At 40.5% G+C, this 21,642-nt stretch overlaps 1 protein-coding gene across 1 annotated transcript; it reads left to right on the top strand.

The window, feature by feature from the left end:
• Positions 1 to 256: 256 nt before the first annotated feature.
• LOC149998727 (leucine-rich repeat-containing protein 37B-like) lies at positions 257 to 21,256 on the top strand. The gene is made up of 7 exons (XM_090257575.1): positions 257 to 313; positions 946 to 1,026; positions 11,602 to 11,673; positions 12,507 to 12,581; positions 18,581 to 18,696; positions 20,626 to 20,763; positions 21,015 to 21,256. The coding sequence occupies exons 1-7, from the start codon at positions 294 to 296 to the stop codon at positions 21,254 to 21,256; spliced, it is 744 nt and encodes a 247-aa protein (XP_090113701.1). The 5' UTR covers positions 257 to 293.
• Positions 21,257 to 21,642: the final 386 nt, after the last annotated feature.

Genomic DNA, 21,642 nt, shown 5'->3' with positions numbered 1-21,642 from the left:
TCAAAATTTATCAAGATCTATAGTTGTATATTTTCTTTATAAAGATCATGAGGGTGAGATTGTTCAGGGAGGTGAGGGCAGGTTTACGAGCTCTGGAAGGTTCAAATCCCAATTCCTAAGGTTTAGAGTTTAGACTAAAGCTACGTATTCAATATTATCATTCCAACCTCTACCAATTATTTCTACTATTTAGGTATCTAATAGCTAATTCAGGGAATATTTCTCCTTTCCTTTTTTCTAGAGATTTATCTGGCAATAATATAAAATCTATTGGTAAGAAATCTTTTCAAGAGATGCCTTTCCTGGAAACTCTGTAAGTTATAACTATAACTTCATTATGTCTAGAATTTTTATAAAACTTAATTGTAAATCTCTTTGTTATTTCTTTTGAAGTAAGATTAAAATTGTATTAGTAGAAAGCTACTAAAGTTATGTAGCAAGTCGTTTTTGTCTCTAGCCCAGACTAGTGTGAGAATTATCTCACAGATCGGAATGACGCATTCTACAGCAGTGATTCTCAGCCAAGGTGGTTTTGCACCCAGGTGACACTTGGCAATATCCAAAGACATTCTTAGTTGCCACGATTGTAGATATGCTACTGGCATGTAGTGGGCAGAGGCCGGAGTTGTTCAACATCCTACAGCGCACAGGACAGCCCCTGTAACAAAGAATTATCTAGCCCAAAATGTTAAGTTATGTAACCCTGTGCTAGAGAAATAAAGACCACTTAATGCAAGTTTTTTTCAAGTACTTACTGTTTTGTATCTAATGCACTGCATGTGTACGCATGAAAGCCTAGCTCATATGAGATATCTCCCACAGTGAGATTTATTTAATGCATAGAGGGAGTATTGAGGTTGTTTTATCATATATAAATTAGAATCACTGCCAAAAGATCTGAATTGTTTTTATTTTTTTGTTTTTTGCTTGTGTCTTCTTTTGAAGAAATCTTGGTGGCAATTCAATCAGAGAACTGAGCCCCGGGACATTTCAAACCTGGCATGGAATGAGGTTTTTACACACCTTGTAAGTGAAATAGAAGATAAATACATGTAAAAAGCTATGGGTAAACACATGATCCAGTGATTGGTGAGCTGGGTGTAAGCCCAGTTTGAACTCTGGGAAGTATGGCTTAAGAGCCATTCATTCTTCTCAAATGAGGAAACTAAGGTACAAAGAGGCCAAGGACTTGTCGGACTCATACGCAGGCTCCGCTTTCCCCAGCACTGACCTTCGGCGGGGGCGATAAAAGGCAGCAAGCAAGTATCATTCAAAGTAGCATCGTCCTGGCTATCCCAGCGGTGCTGCTGCTCTGACTTGTGAATGGTCCTTGAAATTCCACTTCTGAATTGAACTTAGATTCCTGCTCATGTGCAAAGTTTCTGACTGCGTAAATGTATGGAACATAGGACTGAAAGAGTTTCAGCTTAGCTCAGAGTTCTCCTCAACCATGGGTCTCTTAAACAATAAAGCAGGAAGTCTTCCTAAAAACCTGCCACAGGGCACATCTCTCCTCAATAACCCAGAATGTTATCTTTTTGAGAAAGTATGTAACTCTGAAGCGAATTGTCTGTGGCAATGGGAACCTTTGAGGTATGGGAAAATATGCTATTTATGTTAAGGTGTGCTGTGAAAAAATAGTCATAAAGAAAATACATCGCTGTAGCCTAATTCCAATTTCTTTCCTGACCACTCGTCAGTGGGAAGTGTGGGTTTTATCCCCTCGCAGCTCAAAAATTCTGTGATTTCTCAGTGATACGAGCAAAGCAGAATGCATATGTTCAGGGTCCTGAACAGGATTTTGAACTTATGGTGAAGATTGTCCCCTCCACCTGCCTTTGAAAAGACTGTCTTACCGTCTTATGGTTCAGAAATCCAATTTCCCACAGTTTCGGGTTAGATGCAGGTGTTCAGGGTGTGTCTGGCGCTGGACTGACAGTTCCTGCAGGTGTCTCATCTGTAGCAGCCTTCCTTTTCCCTGTTTAGTTTGCTGATCCCTAACTTGGGGAAAGAAGACTGAGGGTCAGTTTTCCTTTGGCGCGCGCATCAGAGCAGCAGGCTTCTGGGGTCCTCCCACCCAGAGGTCTCGGTAGTATGAGTACGATGTCATAAAGTCACCAGCTTTGCCAAGCATTGTGTAACACGGAGAGTTTCTTATAAGAACCTGAGTTTCACTATAGTTAGGAAGGCAGCACAGGAAGAAAAAAGGTTTCCTGGGCGCCATGCCCACTGTGTATCAGCACTGTCCTAAGTGCTGGGGGTACAAGGAAGAATTGGGCAGGGACTTTATCCCCAAGAAACTTTGATACTGGAAGGAGGAAGACGGATGTTGTTGGGAAGAACATAGGAGACCCACGCCAGCATCTCTGCAGCAGGGTAACGGGAGAGGAGGGAGACTAAGTGGGAAGTGGGGGGTGGGTTAGAAGAGATTCGTCATCCAGGAGGCACCAGCCTGCAGTTCTTCAGTTTCTGGGTTCATCTTAAACGACAAGAAAAGGTGTTAGAAATAAAAATACTCCTGTGATTTGCATAGAGCTGTACTGCTAGAACTAATTCACAGTTATTTTCAAAAGCTTGTCGCAATGCCATCAGTGTGTTCTGGAGGCTGGGCTCCTTTGTTTGGGGCCAAATCTTTGTTAGGGACAAGGCTAATTTGCTTCAGGAAACATCTGCCACAATAAGGTGTAAACTAAATTGCATCTTTTTCCAAAGGCAACTTGCCCAGGGAAGATGCCACCCCTCAAGTTGAGTCATTTGATCGTCTATACAATGTATTACTGGTGTTTTTATACGTTGAAACGATACTTTTCTCTGCATTAAACAAGTTTGTGACAAGTTTGAGGTAGACTTATCATGAACTGAATGGAACTTAAGCTTCAGAGCTCTTCACTTGCATGGGTGCCTTTCAAAGTTTTAGGAGGCGCACTAACAATTTTCATATTTCTAGTTTGGCATGTTTGTATTTGGATTTCCCAGAACAAATGATGCTCAAGCTCCACAAAATCTTGATTCACCCCTGGGGTTCAGGTAATTATAATTCAGTAAGTTTCTTGAATGAAGTCTTTTTTATTTTTAAGTATGTTTTATTGATTATGTTGTTACCGTAGTCCCAATTTTTTTCCCTTTTGCTCCCCTCTGCCCGGTACCTCGCTTGCCCCAGTAATCCCACCCCCTTAGTTCATGTCCATGGATCTTGCATATAAGATCTTTGGTTTCACCATTTCCTATATTATTCTAAACTTTGCCCTGTCTATTTTGTACCAACCAATTATACTTCTTAATCCCTGCACCATTTCCCCATTTCTACTTCTTCCCCATCCCAGCTGATAACCCTCCAAATTATCCCCGTACCTATGATTCTGTTCCTCTTCTGGTTTGCTTAGTTGAATTTTGTTTTTATTGTTTAGATTCAGTTGTTGATAGTTGTGAGTTTGTTGTCATTTTAATGTTCATAGTTTTGATCTTCTTTTTCTTAAATAAGTCCCTTTAACATTTCATATCATAATGGCTTGGTGATGATGAACTCCTTTAGCTTTATCTTTTCTGGGGAGCACTTTATCTGCCCTTCCATTCTAAGTGATAGCTTCGCTGGATAGAGGAATCTAGGTTGTAGGTCCTTGCCTTTCATCACATTGAATACTTCTTGCCAGTCCCTTCCTGCCTGCAAAGTTTCTTTTGAGAAATCAACAGATAGTCTTATAGGCACCCCTTTGTAGATAACTACTTTTCTCTTGCTGCTCTTTAGTTTCTCTCTTTATCTTTCACCTTTGGCATTTTGATTATGATGTGTCTCGGTGTGGTCCTCTTTGGGTCTAGCTTGTTTGGGACTGTTTGTGCTTCCTGGACTTGTATGTCTATTTCCTTTGCCAAACTTGGGAAGTTTTCCTTCATTATATTTTCACATAAGCTTTCAATTTCTTGCTCTTGCTCTCCTGGCACCCCTATGGTTCAGATGTTGGCACGTTTAAAGTTGTCCCAGAGGTTCCTCAGCCTCTCCTCATTTTTTTCAATTCTTGTTTCCTCATTCTGTACTGGTTGACTGATGTTTCTTCCCTGTGTTCCAAATCATTGATTTGAACCCCGATTTCCTTCCCTTCAGCATTGGTTTTGTGTGGATTTTCCTTCATTTCACTTAGCATCGCCTTCACTTCTTCCCTTATGCGTTTGCCGTACACAAGAATGTCTGTCAAGCCTGTGAGCATCTTTATCACCAGCGTTTTGAACTCTGCATCTGCTAGGTTGGCTATCTCCTCATCTCTTAGGCTGGCTATCTCCTCATCGCTTATTTCTTCCACTGGAGCCTTGATCCGTTCCCCCTTTTGAGCCATACTTCTCTGTCTCCTCATCTTGACAGGCTCCTGTGTTTGTTTGCCTCTGTGTCTTAGATAGAGCTGTTGCTCCTGTTTGTTGCAAGGGGTGGAGCCTGAGGTATTCATCAGTACAGGGAGACCCGTTTCACCACGTTGTGATGCTGTATGTGGGGGAGGGGACAGAGAGGGAACAATGCCGCTTGCTCAGCACCTGCCCCTTTTCCAGGCACTTCTCCCACTTCTGTATGGGACTGGCGCCTCTCTAGCTGTTGCCCTGCCCATTGTGCCCTCAGTGAGTGGGCCTGCAGTCATTCTAGGACAGTGGGGGCCCTTTAAACAAGCAGGCTCTGCTGAGAGACCAGCAGTTTCTTCCTCCACTCCAACCCCCACCGGTTTGCACAGTCAGAAGCAATGAGGTTTGATTTTCCCTGGTGCCGGGACCCTGAGCTGTGCAGTCTGGCCGGGAGCGCTCCCCAGGTGTCCCTCCCTGCTTTTTGAAATGTGTGACTGCGCTTTCTGCCGGCCTGCTGCTGCCACTGCTGTTGCTGCTGCTGCTGCCACCACCACACTGCGTCCTCTCCGCCCCAGCTCCACCCCTCCTACCTGTCTGGATGAGTATTTCTTCTTTATATCTTTGTTTGTTGGACTTCCATGCAGCTTGATTTTCTGCAACTTCTGGTTGTCTCTAGTTTTGAGGTAGTTGTAGTCCTTCTTAGTTGTGGAGAGAGATGCAGGGTGTCTGTCTAGGACTCCATCTTGGCCGCAAGTCGTTGAATGAAGTCATAATATTACTGTTAAACACTCAATGCACTGAGCCACACCAGCCATGGCTGATGGCTTGTTTTAAAAAATTCTTTTAGCCCTGGCTGGTGTGGCTCAGTGCACTGAGCGCCGGCTTGTGAACCAAAGTGTTGCCGGTTCGAATCCCTGTCAGGGCACAAACTTGGGTTGCAGGCCAAGTCCCCAGTAAGGGGCACACAAGAAGCAACCACACAGTGATGTTTCTCTCCCCCTCATTCTCCCTCCCTTCCCCTCTCTTTAAAAGTAAAATAAAATACTTTTAAAAATGCTTTTATCTCACTTCAGTGATTCTAACGATACAAGCTCCATGATTTTAGAAAACAAAGGACTCTATAATGCAGAAAGGCTGTACCTCATCCAGGTAGAGCGCATTCACATTCTGGCTTGTCCGTGGTACCTCCATATTGTGCCAAGATCATAGGCACTGAGAGGATCTGAGAGGAAAATCCAAGCCTTATCCCTGTTGAATTATTGACCCCACTCTTGAGAATATCAGTGAGGTAAGTCAGGCCACACGCTGAAGGCAAATTGAGCATTGATCACAGAGACACCCTAATGCTCCCCTTGTCTACTAACCTTGATTGGGTTCCTTTAGATAGCTGTGGGCAACTAAAGGATGCCCTTTTTGGTATGGACTGGAATCTTGGCAGCTTATTCTTGGGTTCTGAAAGGCATAAACAAGACACTAAAAATAGCAGTGAGGAATCTGTCCTTTAGGATCATCCAGGGGGGGTCATTTTATTTGTAATAGTACAAAGGTTTTGAGATTGTCAAACCCAGCAGCTTACGATGATACTTCTCTTTTTCCAACTGCATCTTAGTCTTCTCATTTATAAGAAGATATTTTCTTTCTCTCAAAAGCATAGTAATTCATCCTCTGCCCCATGTTTCTTTAACACTTACATTTATTAGGTGCTTATTATGTTTCAGGCAGTATACTTGGTACTTTTAATTATGATACAAGTAAGATATCGTGACTAAAGTTCTTAGAATAGTGCTTTCCACACAGTAAATGCTCATCACGTGTTACCTCAGGCTGTATCTCATTTTCCCAACAGCTCTTGTGACGCAGGTATCATTATTCCCATTGGAACTCAGAGATGTTAAACAACTTACCTAGGCTTACACTGTTAATAAGTGGTAGAGCCACTTATGAGCTTTGCAAGGAATTTGCTATTCCTTTTGGCCATTATGAATAATGCTACTATGACAGTCCCATACCTAGGAATGTGTTTCTGTGGACATGTTTTTAATTCTCTTGGGTGCATACCTGGGAGTGAATTGCTGAGTCATATAGCAATTATACGTTTACCTTTTTTGAGGAAGTGCCAAACTGTTGTACACAGTGTCTTCACCATTTTGTATTCCCACCAACAGTGTGTGAGGATTTCAACTTCTCCACATCCTTGCCAGCGTTTGTTACTGTCTGTCTGTCTGGTTATAGCCATCTGAGTGAATGTAAGGTAGTATCTCACGGTATTTTTGATTTGTATTTGCCTGCTGACTTCAGACATTAAGCATCTTTTCATGTGCTTATTGGCCATTTGTATATCGTTTTTGGAGAAATGTCTCTTTAAATCTTTTGTCCATCTTAAAATTTGGTTATTATCTTTTTAATGAGTGTAAGAGATCTTTACATATTCTGGATATTCTAAATATGAGCCTTTATCAAAGATACGAGTTGCAAATATTTTCTCCCATTCTTTGAGTGGTGTTTTCAGTTTTTTTTAATATGTTTTATTGATTTTACTGTTACAGTTCTCCAATTACTTTTCCTCTGCTTCCCTCCACCCTGTTGACCCCCCTCCCTCCAGTTGTACCCCCCACTTAGTCCATGCCCATTAGTTGGGAATATAGTTCTTCTCAACATCTTCCGTCTACTCCACTCCCTCCTACTATGCGTCTTAATTCCTGCATCATCTCCCTCCCTTTCCCCCCTTCCCCCCCTTCCCCCTTTCCGCTGACCTCCCCCCATAATGTTCCCCATACCTATCATTCTTTTCCCGCTCTCATTGCCTACTTAGTTTGCCTTTGTTTTGATTCCCTAGCTTCTGTTGTTGGTTGTTGTGATACAATTTTCATTTTAATGTTCATAGTTTTGATCCTCCTTCTCCTAAACAAGTCCCTTTAGCATCTCATATAACAGTGGTTTGGATCTCATGAACTCCTTCAGTTTTACTTTGTCCTGGAAGCACTTTCTCTGCCCTTTCATTCTGAATGAGAACTTCACTGGATAGAGTAATCTTGGTTGTAGGATTTTGCTTTTCATTTCTTTGATATTTCTTGCCAGTCTCTTCTCGCCCTCAGAGTTCCTTTGAGAAATCAGCTGATAGTCTAATTGGGACCCCTTTGTACATAATTCTCTTCTTCTCTCTTGCGGCTTTTAAGACTCTCTCTTTATCTTTAATTTTTGACATTTTGATTATAATGTGTCTTGGTGTGGTTCTTCCAGAGTCCAGTGTTTTTGGAACTCTCTGTGCTTCCTGGACCTGTAAGTCTGTTTCCTTCCCCAAGTTAGGGAAGTTCTGCTTCATTATTTTTTCACATAATTTTTCAATTTCTAGTTTTTCTTCACCTTCTGGCAATCCTATAATTCAGATGTTTGCTCTCTTATAGCTGTCCCAGAGGTTTCTGAGCTCCTCCTCATTTTCCTCACTTTTTGTTTCCTCTTTCTGCATTTGTTGACTGTTTGTTCTGATTTGTTGATTTGATCCCTGGTTTTCCTTCCCTCGCCACTTGTTTCATATGTGTCTTCATTCATTTCAGCAGGACTAGCCTTCATTCCTTCCCCATCTTGATTAAATCCCGCTGTTATTTCTGTAAGCTGTCTTATAACTATAGCTCTGAACTGAGCCTCAGAAATGTTATCTATCAGTTCGTCCGTTAATTCATGTATTTGCTTTCTAGTCAGCTGCATGATTGAGATCTCTATCATTAACCCTGCCATCTTGGCAGGTTTTTGCTCCCTGGGCGGGGCTGTCACACCTTCTATGCTATAGGGGGTGAGCCCCGTGCATTTGTCACTACCAGGCAACCTTTCTCACCACACTGCGGTGCTTTGCATGGGGGCAGGGGTGCAAGATGGATTCCTGCCGTTCTCTCTCCACTGAGAGACCGGGAGCCTCCTCCTCCGTCCCCACGCCCCTCTGGGCCTCACAGTCCGAGGCAATGGGGTCTGCCTTCCCTGGCGTTGGAATCATGAGCTGACGGGTTTGGTCTGCAGCCAGGGGTGCTCCCAGGTGCTTCTTGCCTCCCCTTAAATACGGGTGTCTGTGCTTACTGCAGTCCCTCCGCCCATCGCTGTAGCTGCTGCCACCAGCACAGCTTGACCTCTCGCCCATGCTTCGCCTCTCCTACCTCTTCAGTCGAGCACCATTTGTTTATAACTTCATACCTTGGACTTTCATGTAGCTTTATTTTCTGCTGGAACTTCTGGTTATTTCTGGTTTTGTGGTAGTTATAGTCCTTCTTAGTTGTGGAGGGAGACGGAGCATATCAGTCTAGGCCTCCATCTTGGCGGGAAGTCTGTGTTTTCATTTTCTTGATAGTGTCCTTTGAGGCACAAAATTTTTTTCATTTTTATAAAGTCTAATTTATCTATTTTTCCTTTGGTTGTGCTTTTAGTATCATATCTAAGAAACTGTTGGTCTAATCAAGGTCATAGACATTTATCCCTTGTTTTCTCCTAAGGATGTTACAACTTTAGCTCTTACATTAAGGTATTTGATTTATTTTGAGTTAATTTGTACATATGGTGTGTGAAGTGTAGGCAGAGTCCAACTTCATTATTTTGCATGGGGATACACAGTTGTCCCAGCACCATTTGAAAAGACGGTTCTTTCCACATTGAATAGCTTTGGCACCCTTGTGGGAACTCAATAGACAACACATGTGAGGGTTCATTTCCGGACTGTCAACCCTGTTCCATTGATTGCTATGTCTAGCCTTATGCCAGTCCCACACTGTGATTGCTGTGGCTCTGAATTAGGTTTTGAAACCAGGATGTGTGTGTCCTTCCACATTGTTCCTCTTTATCAAGATCGTTTTAGCTATTCTTGGTCCCTTGAATTGTCATATGATTTTAAAAATCGCTTGTCAATTTCTGGAAAGAAGTCAGTTGAAATTTTAATAGAGATTGCATTGAAACCATAAATTGATTTGGGGAGGAGGGTCATTTTAACAGTATCATCTTCCAATGCCAAACACATCATGTCTTTCCATTTGTTTACATCTTTTAAAAGTTTCTCTACACAATGTTTTGTAGTTTTTAGTATGTGAGTCATACACTTCTTTGGGTATTTCATTCTTTTTGATGCTGTTATAGCTGGAGTTTTTTTCTTTATTTCATTTCTGGATTATTCATTCCTAGTGTATAGAAATACAGCTAATTTTTGCATATTGGTCTTGTATCCTGCAACCTTGTTGAACTCATTTATTAGCTCTAATAGTTCTTTCCTAGATTCTCAGGAATGTGTCCCATGGTCTTCCAATTTCCTGAGCATATTTTGAAGCCCTTCAGAGTTTTTATGGATATCTCATTTCTCAGCTTTGATTTTTAAGCTTTTTTGTTAGGCTCTCTCTCTTTTTTTTTTTTTTAAATTTGCACCAACTGTTATCTGTTGCCTCAGCGGCTGCCCTCTTAAAACATTTACCTGCAATTGTTTTCACAAAATTGCCCCTGAGGAGAGAGGCTTTTGGCGCTACCCAGCTCTCAGTCACGTCAAAGACAAACCTTTTAAGTGAGTCTTCAGGGAACTACCAGACAGTTCTTTGGGAATGAGATTGTATTCCATTCTGTTCCCTGTGGTACTGGGCATGTGGGCTGTTTTTCAATGTTACCCATGGGATGGAGAGCAAAGCTCTAAGAAGAATTAAAACAACACAGATCATTGATCTTACAGAAACCAATCACTTTTCTTGAATAAGTGTTCCCTGGATTCCTGCAAGCGTGCTGGTTAAATTTTCAGTTTAAAAACAATTGAGTCTTTTTTTTTCCAGTTGTATTTTTTGTTGCTTTTGTAGAAATGAATTTTCAGGTGTCCTTACTTCATAATTTTTACTAATTTGCCTACAACATGGTTTTAAACTTGACTATACGTTAGTTAAATACTTAATCGTGGGGGATGATTAGGAAACAGAAATAAAAACAGAAAATGTAATTTATCATTGAGGGTCTCCCAGATGGGTACATGAAATTTGAAAATCTATTTCTTTATTTAGTGGTCTCACAAGTAAGGTTAAATTACAAGTTATTTTAAACCCCTTTTCTTCATAGAAGTTAAACAGGCTTTGGAGTCAGAACTGGGTTCAATGCCACCTCTGCTTCTTACTAGCTTGATGACCTAGGACAAGCAATACAACCTCTCTGTGCCTCAGTTTTCTCATTTGTAAAATGGGGTAATAATAATATTTATCAGTAAGATTATTGTGAGGGTTACACTAACGATTCTTGAGAAGAGTTAACCTAAAAACAGACTTTCTTTTCTTTCTTATTTTTGTCTGTTTTGCTTGTTTTAAAGAGTCAAGAATAAAATTTATTTCAGCATTTGAAATACAAAATTTTGTCAAAAAACACATTTGTTCATTTTATTGAGATGTAGTTAAAATGTTATTTATTTATTAAACAAGCATTTATTAAATACCTAGAAAATTTTAGGCACTAACAGTCCAAGAAATTGACAAGTAAACAGGTGATTACATGAAATGTAAGGAAGCTTGTGATATAAGAATACACATGGGAGTATGTGATGAGAGTGTGGTTTTCACCAGTTCCTCTTAAGATTTATCCCTTCTTTGGCTCTAAAACCAAGGAGTTGGTCCTATTTTTATTTTTAACTGGGTGGTTTAAACTGGAATTTAAAAAACTTTCTGTAGATGAAGAAAAGCAACTTGAATTATGGAGGATGCCACAATAAGTATTTTCTGTAGAGCAAGAGTTTCCTGTCAGCATAGTCACCTCTAGGGTTTTCCATCTGAAAGTTCTTTGGCATACTTTTTTCTTTGCTATCCGCTTATTTCTTCTTCTTCTTCTTCTTCTTCTTCTTCTTCTTCTTCTTCTTCTTCTTCTTCTTCTCCTTCTCCTTCTCCTTCTCCTTCTCCTTCTCCTTCTCCTCCTCCTCCTCCTCCTCCTCCTCCTCCTTCTCCTTCTCCTTCTCCTTCTCCTTCTCCTTCTCCTTCTCCTTCTCCTTCTCCTTCTTCTTCTCCTTCTCCTTCTCCTTCTCCTTCTCCTTCTTCTTCTTCTTCTTCTTCTTCTTCTTCTTCTTCTTCTTCTTCTTCTTCTTCTTCCACGTTCTCTTCCCCACTTTATCATTTAGAGACCTGGGTAGCTCCCCAACAAAGAGTGTTTTACAGATTCTCTGGGTGATCTATTAGTAAAGACAGAAAATAATATTTTTTTAACCTTCTAGTTTTGTACCAATAAAATGAATATAAACTTTTGGGGCAATTATTGAAAATGCAGATAATTTTTATTCTATTGCATTTTTTTCAGAATCCTCAGCCATAACCCTTTGAGAAGTCTTGATGATCCCTATCTTTTTAATTTGCCAGCATTAAAATATCTGTAAGTATTGCGACAATCTCTTGGTTCGTGAGATGATTTCTGCTCCTTTCTACTTTCGTCAAAGAGTTAGCATTTTGCATTTTGACTAAAAAGTCATAATTTAAATTATAACTGGTTTATTGCATAAAAGTTATTGGCACAGTAGCCCTGGCTGGTGTGGCTCAGTGGATTGAGCGCTGGCCTGTGAACCAAAGTGCAGCCAGCTCTCTTCCCAGTCAGGGCACGTGCCTGGGTTGAGGGCCAGGTCCCCTGTTGGGGAAGCATGAGAGGCAGCCACACATTGATGTTTCTCTCCCTTTCTTCCCCTCTCTCTAAAAATAAATTTAAAAGTATTTTTAAAAATAAAAAATAAATAAAATATCTTTCCCTATTGAAAAAAAACAAAGTTATTGGCACAGAAAAATGATTAAGAGAGAAAGCAGGTGGACAAGGCAGCCAGCAAAGAAAGGGAGCGGTGTTAAAGAACACACACTGATATGTAACTTGAGAAGCATGTAGAAACACCATTGATCTCAGAAAGGAAAAAGGAATAACTTGTACATTATGTATTTTTTAAAGAGTAATGAAGTGGTGGATGCTACTGAGAATTAGAAGTAGAATAATGGCTAAAAAAAAGTAGATTGTACTGTTCACCGACATCATTAATTTGATGATGCAAATAAATTTAAATTTCTTCAAGAAGAGCTCTCTGAAATTATTATCCACAGCAAGTAAACTTTCGAGCTGGCTTGACAGAGAAGCCAAAACTGAAGTAAGCAGATATTAAGTGCCCTTTCAAGTACAGAATTTTGTCTTTGGGTTCATTTGATGCATGTTTGGACTTTCTCCTTCAGAGACCTGGGGAAAACAGATGTGTCACTCACCACAGTTGAGCGCATCCTCGCGCTAAACACTAATTTGGAAAAACTGTAAGTTGATTTTTCTTATATTTATTTTCACTTAGTTGTTCTTTTAGGAGGTTTGCCTTATTATTTTCTTAAGTCAGATTCTTATTTAATAAAATTCACTATTTTAAAGTATACAGTTCAGTGAGTTTTGAGAAATGTGTATTTATGTGCCACCATGCTATTTGAGATACAGAATACTTTCATCATACCTAAAAGGCTCCTCATGATTTTTTGCACTCAGTTCCTCCTCCCACCATTAGTCCCTGGCAAGTACCAATTTGATTTTTGTCACGATAGTCTTGCCTTTTCCAGAGTCTCTTATAAATGAAATCATGTAAAGTGTAGCCTTTTGTGTTGGCTTCTTTCAGTTAGCATAATCCTTTTGGAATTCATTCATGTTATTGCATCTATGAGTAGTTCATTGCTTTTTATTGCCGTGTAATTTTCCAGTTGTGTGAAGATACCAGTCTGTTTAAGCGGTCATCAGTTAATGGATGTTTGCGTTGTTTCTACTTTTTTTTGGCCCTTCCGTTCTAAATGATAGCTTTGCTGGATAGAGTAATCTTGGTTTCGGTCCTTGTTTCTCATCACTTTGAATACTTCTTGCCAGTCCCTTCTTGCCTGCAAAGTATCTTCTGAGAAATCAGCTGATAGGCTTAAAGGAACTCCTCTGTAGGTAACTCTCTGCTTTTTTCTTGCAGCTTTTAAGATTCTCTCTCTACCTTTACCATTTAGCATTTTAATGATGGCGTATCTTGGTGTGGTCCTCTTTGGGTCCGACTTATTTGGGACTCTCTGTGCTTCCCGGACTTGTATGTCTATTTCCTTTGCCAGATTAGGGAAGTTTACTTTCATTATTTTTTCAAATAGACTTCCTTGCTCTTCCTCTTCTGCTTCTGGCATCCCTATGATTCGGATGTTGGTACTTTTGGAGGTGTCCCAGAGTTTTCTTATTCTCTCCTCATTTTTTTAACTTCCATATTTCTTCATTCTCTTCTGGATGACTGTTGATTTCTTCCTTATGTTCCAAATCATTGATTTGCACCCTGGCTTCCTTCCCTTCACTGTTGATTCCCTGTGGATTTTTCTTTATTCCACTTAGTGTAGCCTTCCTTTCTTCCCTTATGCTTTTGCAGTACTCAGTGAGTTCTCTGAGCATCCTTATCAGCAGTGTTTTTGAAATCTGCATCAGATAGGTTGGCTATCTCCATTTTGTTTAGTTCTTTTCCTGGAGTTTTGTTCTGTTCTTTCATTTGGGCCATATTCCTTTGTTTCCTCAACCAGGCAGCCTCCCTGTGTTTGTTTCTGTGTACGAGGTAGAGCTGCTTTGACTCCCTGTCTTAGCACATCTGTTAAGTTGTATGGGGTGGAGCTTTGGGTGTTTGCCAGGGCGGGGCAACCCGTTTCACCACTCTGTGGCTCTGTTTGTGGAGGAGGGGTCAGAGAGAGGACAATGCCACTGCCTGGCTTCTGGAGGCTTGCTCGGCACTCACCCTGCTTCCAGTCACTTCACCCACTGGCACCCCTCTAGCTGTTGCACTGGTGGTGGTTCCCAGAGTGGGTGGGTTTGAGTGCATTCTAGAACTGTGGGGGCCCTCTAAGCAGACTCGCTTGAGTGACAAGTGGTTTCTTCCGCCACCCCAACCCACACTGGTTTTTATAGCCAGAAGGTATTATGCTTTATTTTTCTGGTGTTGGCGCCCTGGGCTGTGTGGTCTGGCCTTGGATTGGGATCACTCGATCTTTATGCACCACACATGAATGTAGGACTGCCTGTTCTGCCAGCCATTGGTGCTTCCTCACCAGCACCACACAGTGTCCTTTCCGCCCCGGCTCCATCCCTCATACCCGTCTGGACGAATATGGCTCCTTTAAATCATTGGTTGCCGGACTTCCATGCAGTTCGATTTTCTGACCGTTCTGGGTGTTTTTTGTTTTGAGGATAGTTGTGATATTTCTTATGCTCGTGCAAGGGGCTGCTGAAGCATGTCTGCCTATACCTGCAACTTGACTGAAGTCCTTTCTCTGGTTTCTTAAGATGGAAGCTGCAGAAGCTGAGTATTGCTTTAGCAACATCCCACGTGTTGACATCTCATGTTTTCTGTTTCAGTCAGTTCAAAATAGTTTCTAATCTCCCTTATGAATTTTTTCTTTGACCCATAGGGTTATTCAGAAGCATGTTTTTTAGTTGTCAAAACTGTGGACTTTTTTTTTATAGATCTGTTAATTTCTGATTTACTTTCACTGTTGTTAGAGAACGTATATTGAATAACTAAAATCCTTTTTAAATTATTGAAACTGACTTTATAGCCAGTAAATTCTGGTAATAGGCCAGAATATGGTCTATTTTGGCAAATCTTATGCATCCACTTGAAAAAAGTGTACATCCTGCTGATTTGGGGAGGAGTGTCTTACACACATCATGTAGGTGGATAGTGTTCTTCTAGTCTTCTATATCCTTGTTGATTTTCTATCTACTTGCTCTATCAATCACTGAAAGAAAAATGTTAAAGTATCCAATTATAAGTGTGGATTTGTTCGTTTCTCCTGGTCATTCTCACTTTCCTTCATCTATGTTTAAGCTCTGTTATCAGGTATATAAGTTTCTAGGTAATGTCTTCATTATTTGACATATTTATTTTGATGAAATATAGTCTCCCTCATCCCTGGTAATATGCTTTGACATTGACTTTGTCTTATGGAAATATCTCCACTCCAGCTTTCTTTTGGTTAGTGTTAGCATAGTATATTTTCTATCCTTTTAACCTATGTGTATCTTTCTATTGAAGTTGGTTCTTGTAGACACATAAAGATGGCTTTTCCTTTTTTTATCTAGTGTGATAACTGTGTTAGACCATTTCCAATTAATGTAATGATTGATGCAATTACATTGAAATCTACTGTCTTGCTATTTGTTTTTTATTTGTCCCATCTGTTTGCCTGTTGTTGTTTTCTTTTCATTTGTGCTTTTGGATTGAATACATTTGAGTATTTTGTTTTCTTTGTGGGCTAAAAAGCTATAGCTCAGATTTTGTTATTTCAGTGATTGCTTTATGGTTTATAGTATGCATCTTTACCTTCTCACAATCTCTCTTCCAATGATATTTTATGGTTTCATCAATGGTATAAGAACCTTGCAATAGTGTACTTCCATTTGTCCCTCCTGGCCTCTGTGCTGTTGCTTTCAATACACTTTACTTTTACTTACATTATAAACACCACACTATATTTTGTGTTTAAATAATCAATTATCTGTAAAGATACTTAAATAATAAGAAAAATCTTACATATTAACCTAAGTCATTACCAATTCAAGTGTCCTTCAGAATTTGTAATAATCTGTATTTCCATCTGGTAACAGTTTTCTTTTGCTGAAAACGACCTCCTTTAACATTTCTTACAGTGCAGACCTACTAGTGGAGAATTCTTTCAGCTTTTGGATGTCTGAGAGTATCTTGCTTTTGTTTTTGAAAGGTCATGGGTAGAGATGTCTAGCTTGATAGTTGTTGGGTCCCCTTCCCCACTTCACTACCTCAAATATATATATATATATATATTTTTTTCACTGGGAGTTTTGGCTTACATTATTGCCAACAAAAAAATCTACTGTAATTTTTATCTTTGTTCCTCTTATATAGTGGTTTTATTTTCCCCCTTGGATTGATTTTAATATTTTCTCTTTATTGCTGGTTTTGAGCAATTTGATTATGATGTGCTTCAGTATAGTTTTGGGCATAATTCTTGTGCATGGAGTTCACTGGCCTTCTTGGACATGTGAGTGTTCGGTGTTCACCAATGGGAACGATTTGGGGCTATTTATGCAGACTTTTATGTCTCCCCCCTTTCATGGACTCTAAGCACACATACATTAGGCCACCTGAAGTTGTTGCCCAGCTCCCTGTGGCTCTGTTCATCTTTGTTGTTGGTTGTTTCTCTTGGCGTTTCATTTTGTATAGTTTGTATTGCTACATTGTAAAGTCACCGGTCTTTTCTTCCTCTGCAGTGTCTAATACGCCAGTAACCCTACCCAGTGTCTTTTTCTTGTTCTTTTCGGGTTTTATATTTATGTAGGCATTTATTGCATCTTTCCCCCATTACCATTTATCCCCCCTCCAGTGTCTTTTTCATTTAGACACTGTAGTTTTTAATCTCCAGCTTCTTGGAGCAGGCACTATTCCTAACAGTGGGTGATATCCAGTTATTCTTCTCTCTGATCCTTTCATGTGGTTCTTTTCCTGGGCTCAAGCAACTCTTCACACACAGGCACCATCCAGTACCTTGTTGAATACTCAAGAGATCTCTCTGCATATCCCCAGAGTGCTTGTCTGTGTACTTCTTTTCTTTCCTAGTATTCTGCTTTGTGCATTCCAGTCACCTTGGTTTCCCCAACTCTCATATCCATTCCTTAGGGAGTTAACCAGTCTCTGTGGGTTTTTTTCTTCCTTACATCATGACCTGGAAGCTCAGAGCAGTAAGCTAGAACAATGCATCAGAGGGCTTACTTAATTTGTTTCCTGTCTCTTGGGAGTCACTGTCCTTCATTACCTGAATTTCAATTTCTTGAGAACTGTTGTTACATATATTTTGTCTGGTTTTTTAATTGTTTTAGGCAGGAGGTCAAATTGATCCCATCTTGGTCTAAAGCCAGTTATATTCTCCCCCCTGCCTCAATAATATTTTTTAAGTCTGTTTTGTTTTGATCCAGAATCTAATCAAAGATCAGGCATCGCATGTCTTGTCTTCGTTTCCTTTAATCTAAAATATTTATCTACCCTTTTTATTTTCTGTCTCTTATGACACTGGCATTTTGGATGTGTCTAAGATTGTTGTCTTATGAATTGTCCCATAGTCTGGATTTGTCTGTTTGCTCATGATTAGATTCAAAGTAAAATATTTTGGAAGGAATACTACATAAGTGATATATCCTTTCTACCTCATCATTTTAAGTGGCTTATAATGCTAAATTTGATCTTTTGGTGAACATGGTATTTTCCAGATCCCTCCATTGTAAAGTTATTTTTTCCTTGGTAATTAATAAATAATCTGTTGAATGTTGCTTTAAGATCAGCGAACATTCTCCTCTCAACTTTTTACCCAATTGTGCCTCAGTAATAATTTGTGTCTGATCGATTACTACATTGGTGGTTACAAAGTGACACTATTTTTCTAATTTTATTATTCCTACTACATTTATTAGCTGGAATTATTCTATAAATAATAGTTTACCTATTTTCTTTTTGAGTATTATTGTGAACTCATGGGCTCTTCTTTAAATTAATTATGTTATACCTTATTATCATTATTCTTTTGAATGTTCATATTGCCTAGATTTGCCCAATGCAATCTGCTACTATTTAACCACGTAATGTTTTTCTTTATGCCCAGAGTAACTTCTAATACATTTACCACTCACAATTAGGGATTTATAAGTTAGGGACTTATCCAGAGCCTTCTTAGAAGATTTCCCCCTCCTAGTGTACTCTCCACCCAAAGTGAGACTTCTGGGTTGGGAGAAGGAGATACATCTGAATTATAACTACAGATCAGTGTCACCGATTCTAGTGCCTATCACCTTTAGTCTAGGCATACCATACCCGCTGCCATTCTTACTCTTCTGTCCTCCCCTCTATTTATTGACAATATTCAAGAGAGCAAATGGCTGCCCTGGCTGGTGTGGCTCAGTGAGTTGGAGAGTCTTCCTGTAAACCAAAGGGTCGCGGGTTCCATTTCCAGCCAGCCTAGGGTTTCGCTGAGGGTCCCGGTTAGTTTCTCTCTCACATAGATGTTTCTCTCTCTCTCTCTCTCCCTCCCTTCCCTTCTCTCTAAAATCAATAAGCACATTCCCCAGTGAGGATTACCAAAAGAATAACCGATGGCCAGCTGATGCCCCCCAAACTGTTCAGGTGGGAAGCCCCCACAACGCTTCTTTGCACAGCCCTCTGGTAGCCTCTGCCCACCTCTTCTACCTGCTCAAATAGCTTTTCTGCCAATAATTTAATTTTCTGCCTTTCCCTTTATAGGATCCTCCCTCATAATTTGGCCTGCTGCCTCTGCAAATTCAGAGAGAACATTGAGAGGGTCAGCCAGAGAGTGAAATTACACTGCCCCGCTGACTGTCTGACACACACAACTTGTGGTGAGTCTGAATTGCCCAGTGGTAAATTCTTTCATTTTCATTTTATTTGTTTTAATTTTTGATTGATGATGATAAGTTGTTTTCCTTTGAAAATACCTTTCGAAGGTTCGTTGTTGTTGCTGTTTTTGTTTTTTTCTTTCTTTTTTAAAATTGTTGTTCTATTACAGTTGTCCCAGTGATGGTAAGTTTTTAAACAAATAAGGTCACCGTGTTATTTTTATTCATTCATCCAGAGTTTAACTCCCTATATTTCTGAGAATCGCTTCCTTGCTAAAAGTGAGACGCAGGAAAAAGAGAAAGGAAGGGGGCAGGGGATTAACAGCAATGAGCACACAGTGCGTGCGGTGCTCAGCTGGCGCTTTCCGTCCAAATGAGAACCTGTTGGTCAGTGGCACAGCCTGTAAACTGGCTCTGGATGCGTTAGGCCTCGTCTGTCCTTTGCCTCGTTGGACAGGTAGAGCTATGTTTTTATTTTGTTTGTTTTGCAATTTTATAAAAAGAGTACGAGTGATTGTATTTTATGAAAATTCTATTTGGGATCTGAATTTCTGGTTTTATTATCAGAAGCGACTACCAAATCCTTCTAATGGGTGGGAGGCCTCTTGTATTCTTAGACTGTCCAACTCTGAACTTGCTCTGAAGCGCACGGTTTTCTATCCACCAAACACTTGGGTGCTTTTAAGTATTTTTCTACAAATTAGGCTTATTCACACCATCTGATAACTTCCAAAATGTGCTTTCATGCCCAGATAGTGTGAATGTGGGTCTCTGGCAGTGATCTGGGGCACATCATAAATAATAACACTGTGCTACTTATATTAAGAGAGTGTGGCTCATTTTTCAAAAACAAATTTTTGGCCTATTATATTACTCTCTTCTACCCCAAAGGTGGGCAGAGCAGGCATTTTAATCTCCTTTAACAGGAGAGTAAAAACAAGGTTAGAGAGTGTTAAGTGCTGTCACCTAGTACTCAGATCTCTGGCTTTCCTTTTGGGGCTCCACAAGCTCCCCACTTTGGGACCCTCAACTCCTTCTCTGACCCTCAGCTTCCACAGCAATACTTTCATTATTCTGGAATGGAAACCCAGTTGTACAATGATACACTTGACCTTCATGCAGTCAGAAGTTTTGGATGGTTCCCCAAGTAAAGCTGAAAATGTAAGAAAAGACATGAAAGGAAAGCAAAGCAGGCATCTGACAACAGTTGCCTTTTCCCTTCTGTATATTAGGACCCCAAAGTATTATTCCATAGATGTATTGAACATTCCACAGTGGCACACAACCTGCCAAGTCTCTTAACCCACATTCCAGATGCGTGCCTAAATTTAAGCACAGAGCAAGAGTGGACATAGAGTTATTTTTCTGTATAGAGCCTTTTGTTCTGGGGGCAGGGATGTGTAGAAGCAATGACCAAAGTAATGCTTTGGTGGGTAAGTGGAGAAGGGCATGTCCAGATGAAGACCTGTTAGCCGTGGGTTTTAATCACGCTCACCTGTGATGGAGGCAAGAACACGAGCACACGAAGAGGCGGAGCGGGGAAGCCTCATGCTCCCTCTGCATCTGAGCAGGACAGGGTGGGGACCATGAACGTGAGGAATCGCAGTAGATCTGCAGCGAGTGTAACTGAGTGGGGTCTTCCAGCCTTGGTTTTTCTTCAGTACCTGGCAACTGGCCCTTGGGGATCAAGGGAATCATCCTAAATATGGTTACTCTATTTCATGCTGTGGAACGCCCTTTAAAAACATACCTTTTCTCCTTTTGTTGTGTTGCCAATCGGGTTTAAGTTGGGGTTTATTTTTCTCCTCTCTGAACAACATTCCGATATTTGCTGATTCCCAACTTATTTGACTGGCATGTAGGGCTTTGGACTGACAAAAAGCTGTCCCATGAGTCCTTCATGATCAAAAATGGTCTCTTCTTTTTTGACAGATGAACCACATTTAAAAAATCCAAAAGGCTCCTTCATGAGAGGGTTACAAGGCAATAAGAATGCGGGCAGTGAGCTGACAATTCAGCCAGAGGAGGTCTCCTTGGGCCAAAAGGAGAAGAAATTGTTAGCCATTCTGGGTAAGCAGCTAGACTTTAATGATAACAGTGATGTCATTAGTGCACTACAGTACAGACTGCCTTATTTCTCGGAGATTAAAAAGCAGGTATAGAATCAATGTTATTACCATTCATTAAACTCCCTTTTTCAAATGTACAAGATGGAGGTATGCCCTTGAGTCATTTGAAAAACAACAGAGGGACCCTTCTTAAACCTAAATTTTACAATTCAAGTTACAAAAATAAATGGAGGAAACTATTTTTTGGAACAGATTTAGTAAAAGATTTGCTCAGGGAACCAGAAAAAGAAGAGGTCTCCAAGCCAGAGGACATGAACAAATGGGCAAATGGAAAGACAGGAGCCCAGGGTGAAGAGGAAGAGGAGGAGCCACGTAAGGTAAGGACAGCTCCTGAGGCACGAGGCCTGGACAGTGAGTTAGTGAGGACGTGCCATGAAAGCACTGAGGTAGGAAGACCAGAGGCACCCACACTGTCTCTTGTCTTAGCCATGTGACTTTGGCCAAGACCCATGACAGTGATCTTCTACTTTGCTCATTTAGACAGTGGTGCCACTGTTCCTAGGGTAGACACCAAGAGGACCTAACACACAAGATAAATAAATTGCACAAGAAAATGCTAATACTATGATTGCATAACACATTAGATACGATATGCTCTTTAAGAACCTACATGAGAGGGAACCCCCCAAAACCCAGAATTGTCTTCTGGAGGGCGGGCCCCTTGTAGTACAGGTTTCCTCCACTAGGGGAGTATTCTAGGAACCCATCTGTAAGAGTGTACCAGCTGGTTTTGTTGTGAGAGGGTGTTAGGCATCAGTGAATTTTTTTTGGAAGACTCTTTCAACATACTTGATGGGTGATTTACAAGTGCGCCTGCGCA

This window comes from Furipterus horrens, unplaced genomic scaffold (assembly GCF_987537825.1).
Source record: "Furipterus horrens unplaced genomic scaffold, mFurHor1.1.pri manual_scaffold_11, whole genome shotgun sequence".
Taxonomy (NCBI): Eukaryota; Metazoa; Chordata; class Mammalia; order Chiroptera; family Furipteridae; genus Furipterus; species Furipterus horrens.
Note: the sequence above shows the minus strand (reverse complement) of the source record. Positions and strands in the feature narration are given on the sequence as shown.

Coding starts and splice junctions, on each gene's coding strand:
- LOC149998727 (XM_090257575.1), top strand. CDS start 294: ATGCCTTTCCTGGAAACTCT. Junction 18,697..20,625: donor TCTGACACACACAACTTGTG/GTGAGTCTGAAT, acceptor CTTTTTTGACAG/ATGAACCACATTTAAAAAAT. Junction 20,764..21,014: donor GAAATTGTTAGCCATTCTGG/GTAAGCAGCTAG, acceptor TTTTTGGAACAG/ATTTAGTAAAAGATTTGCTC.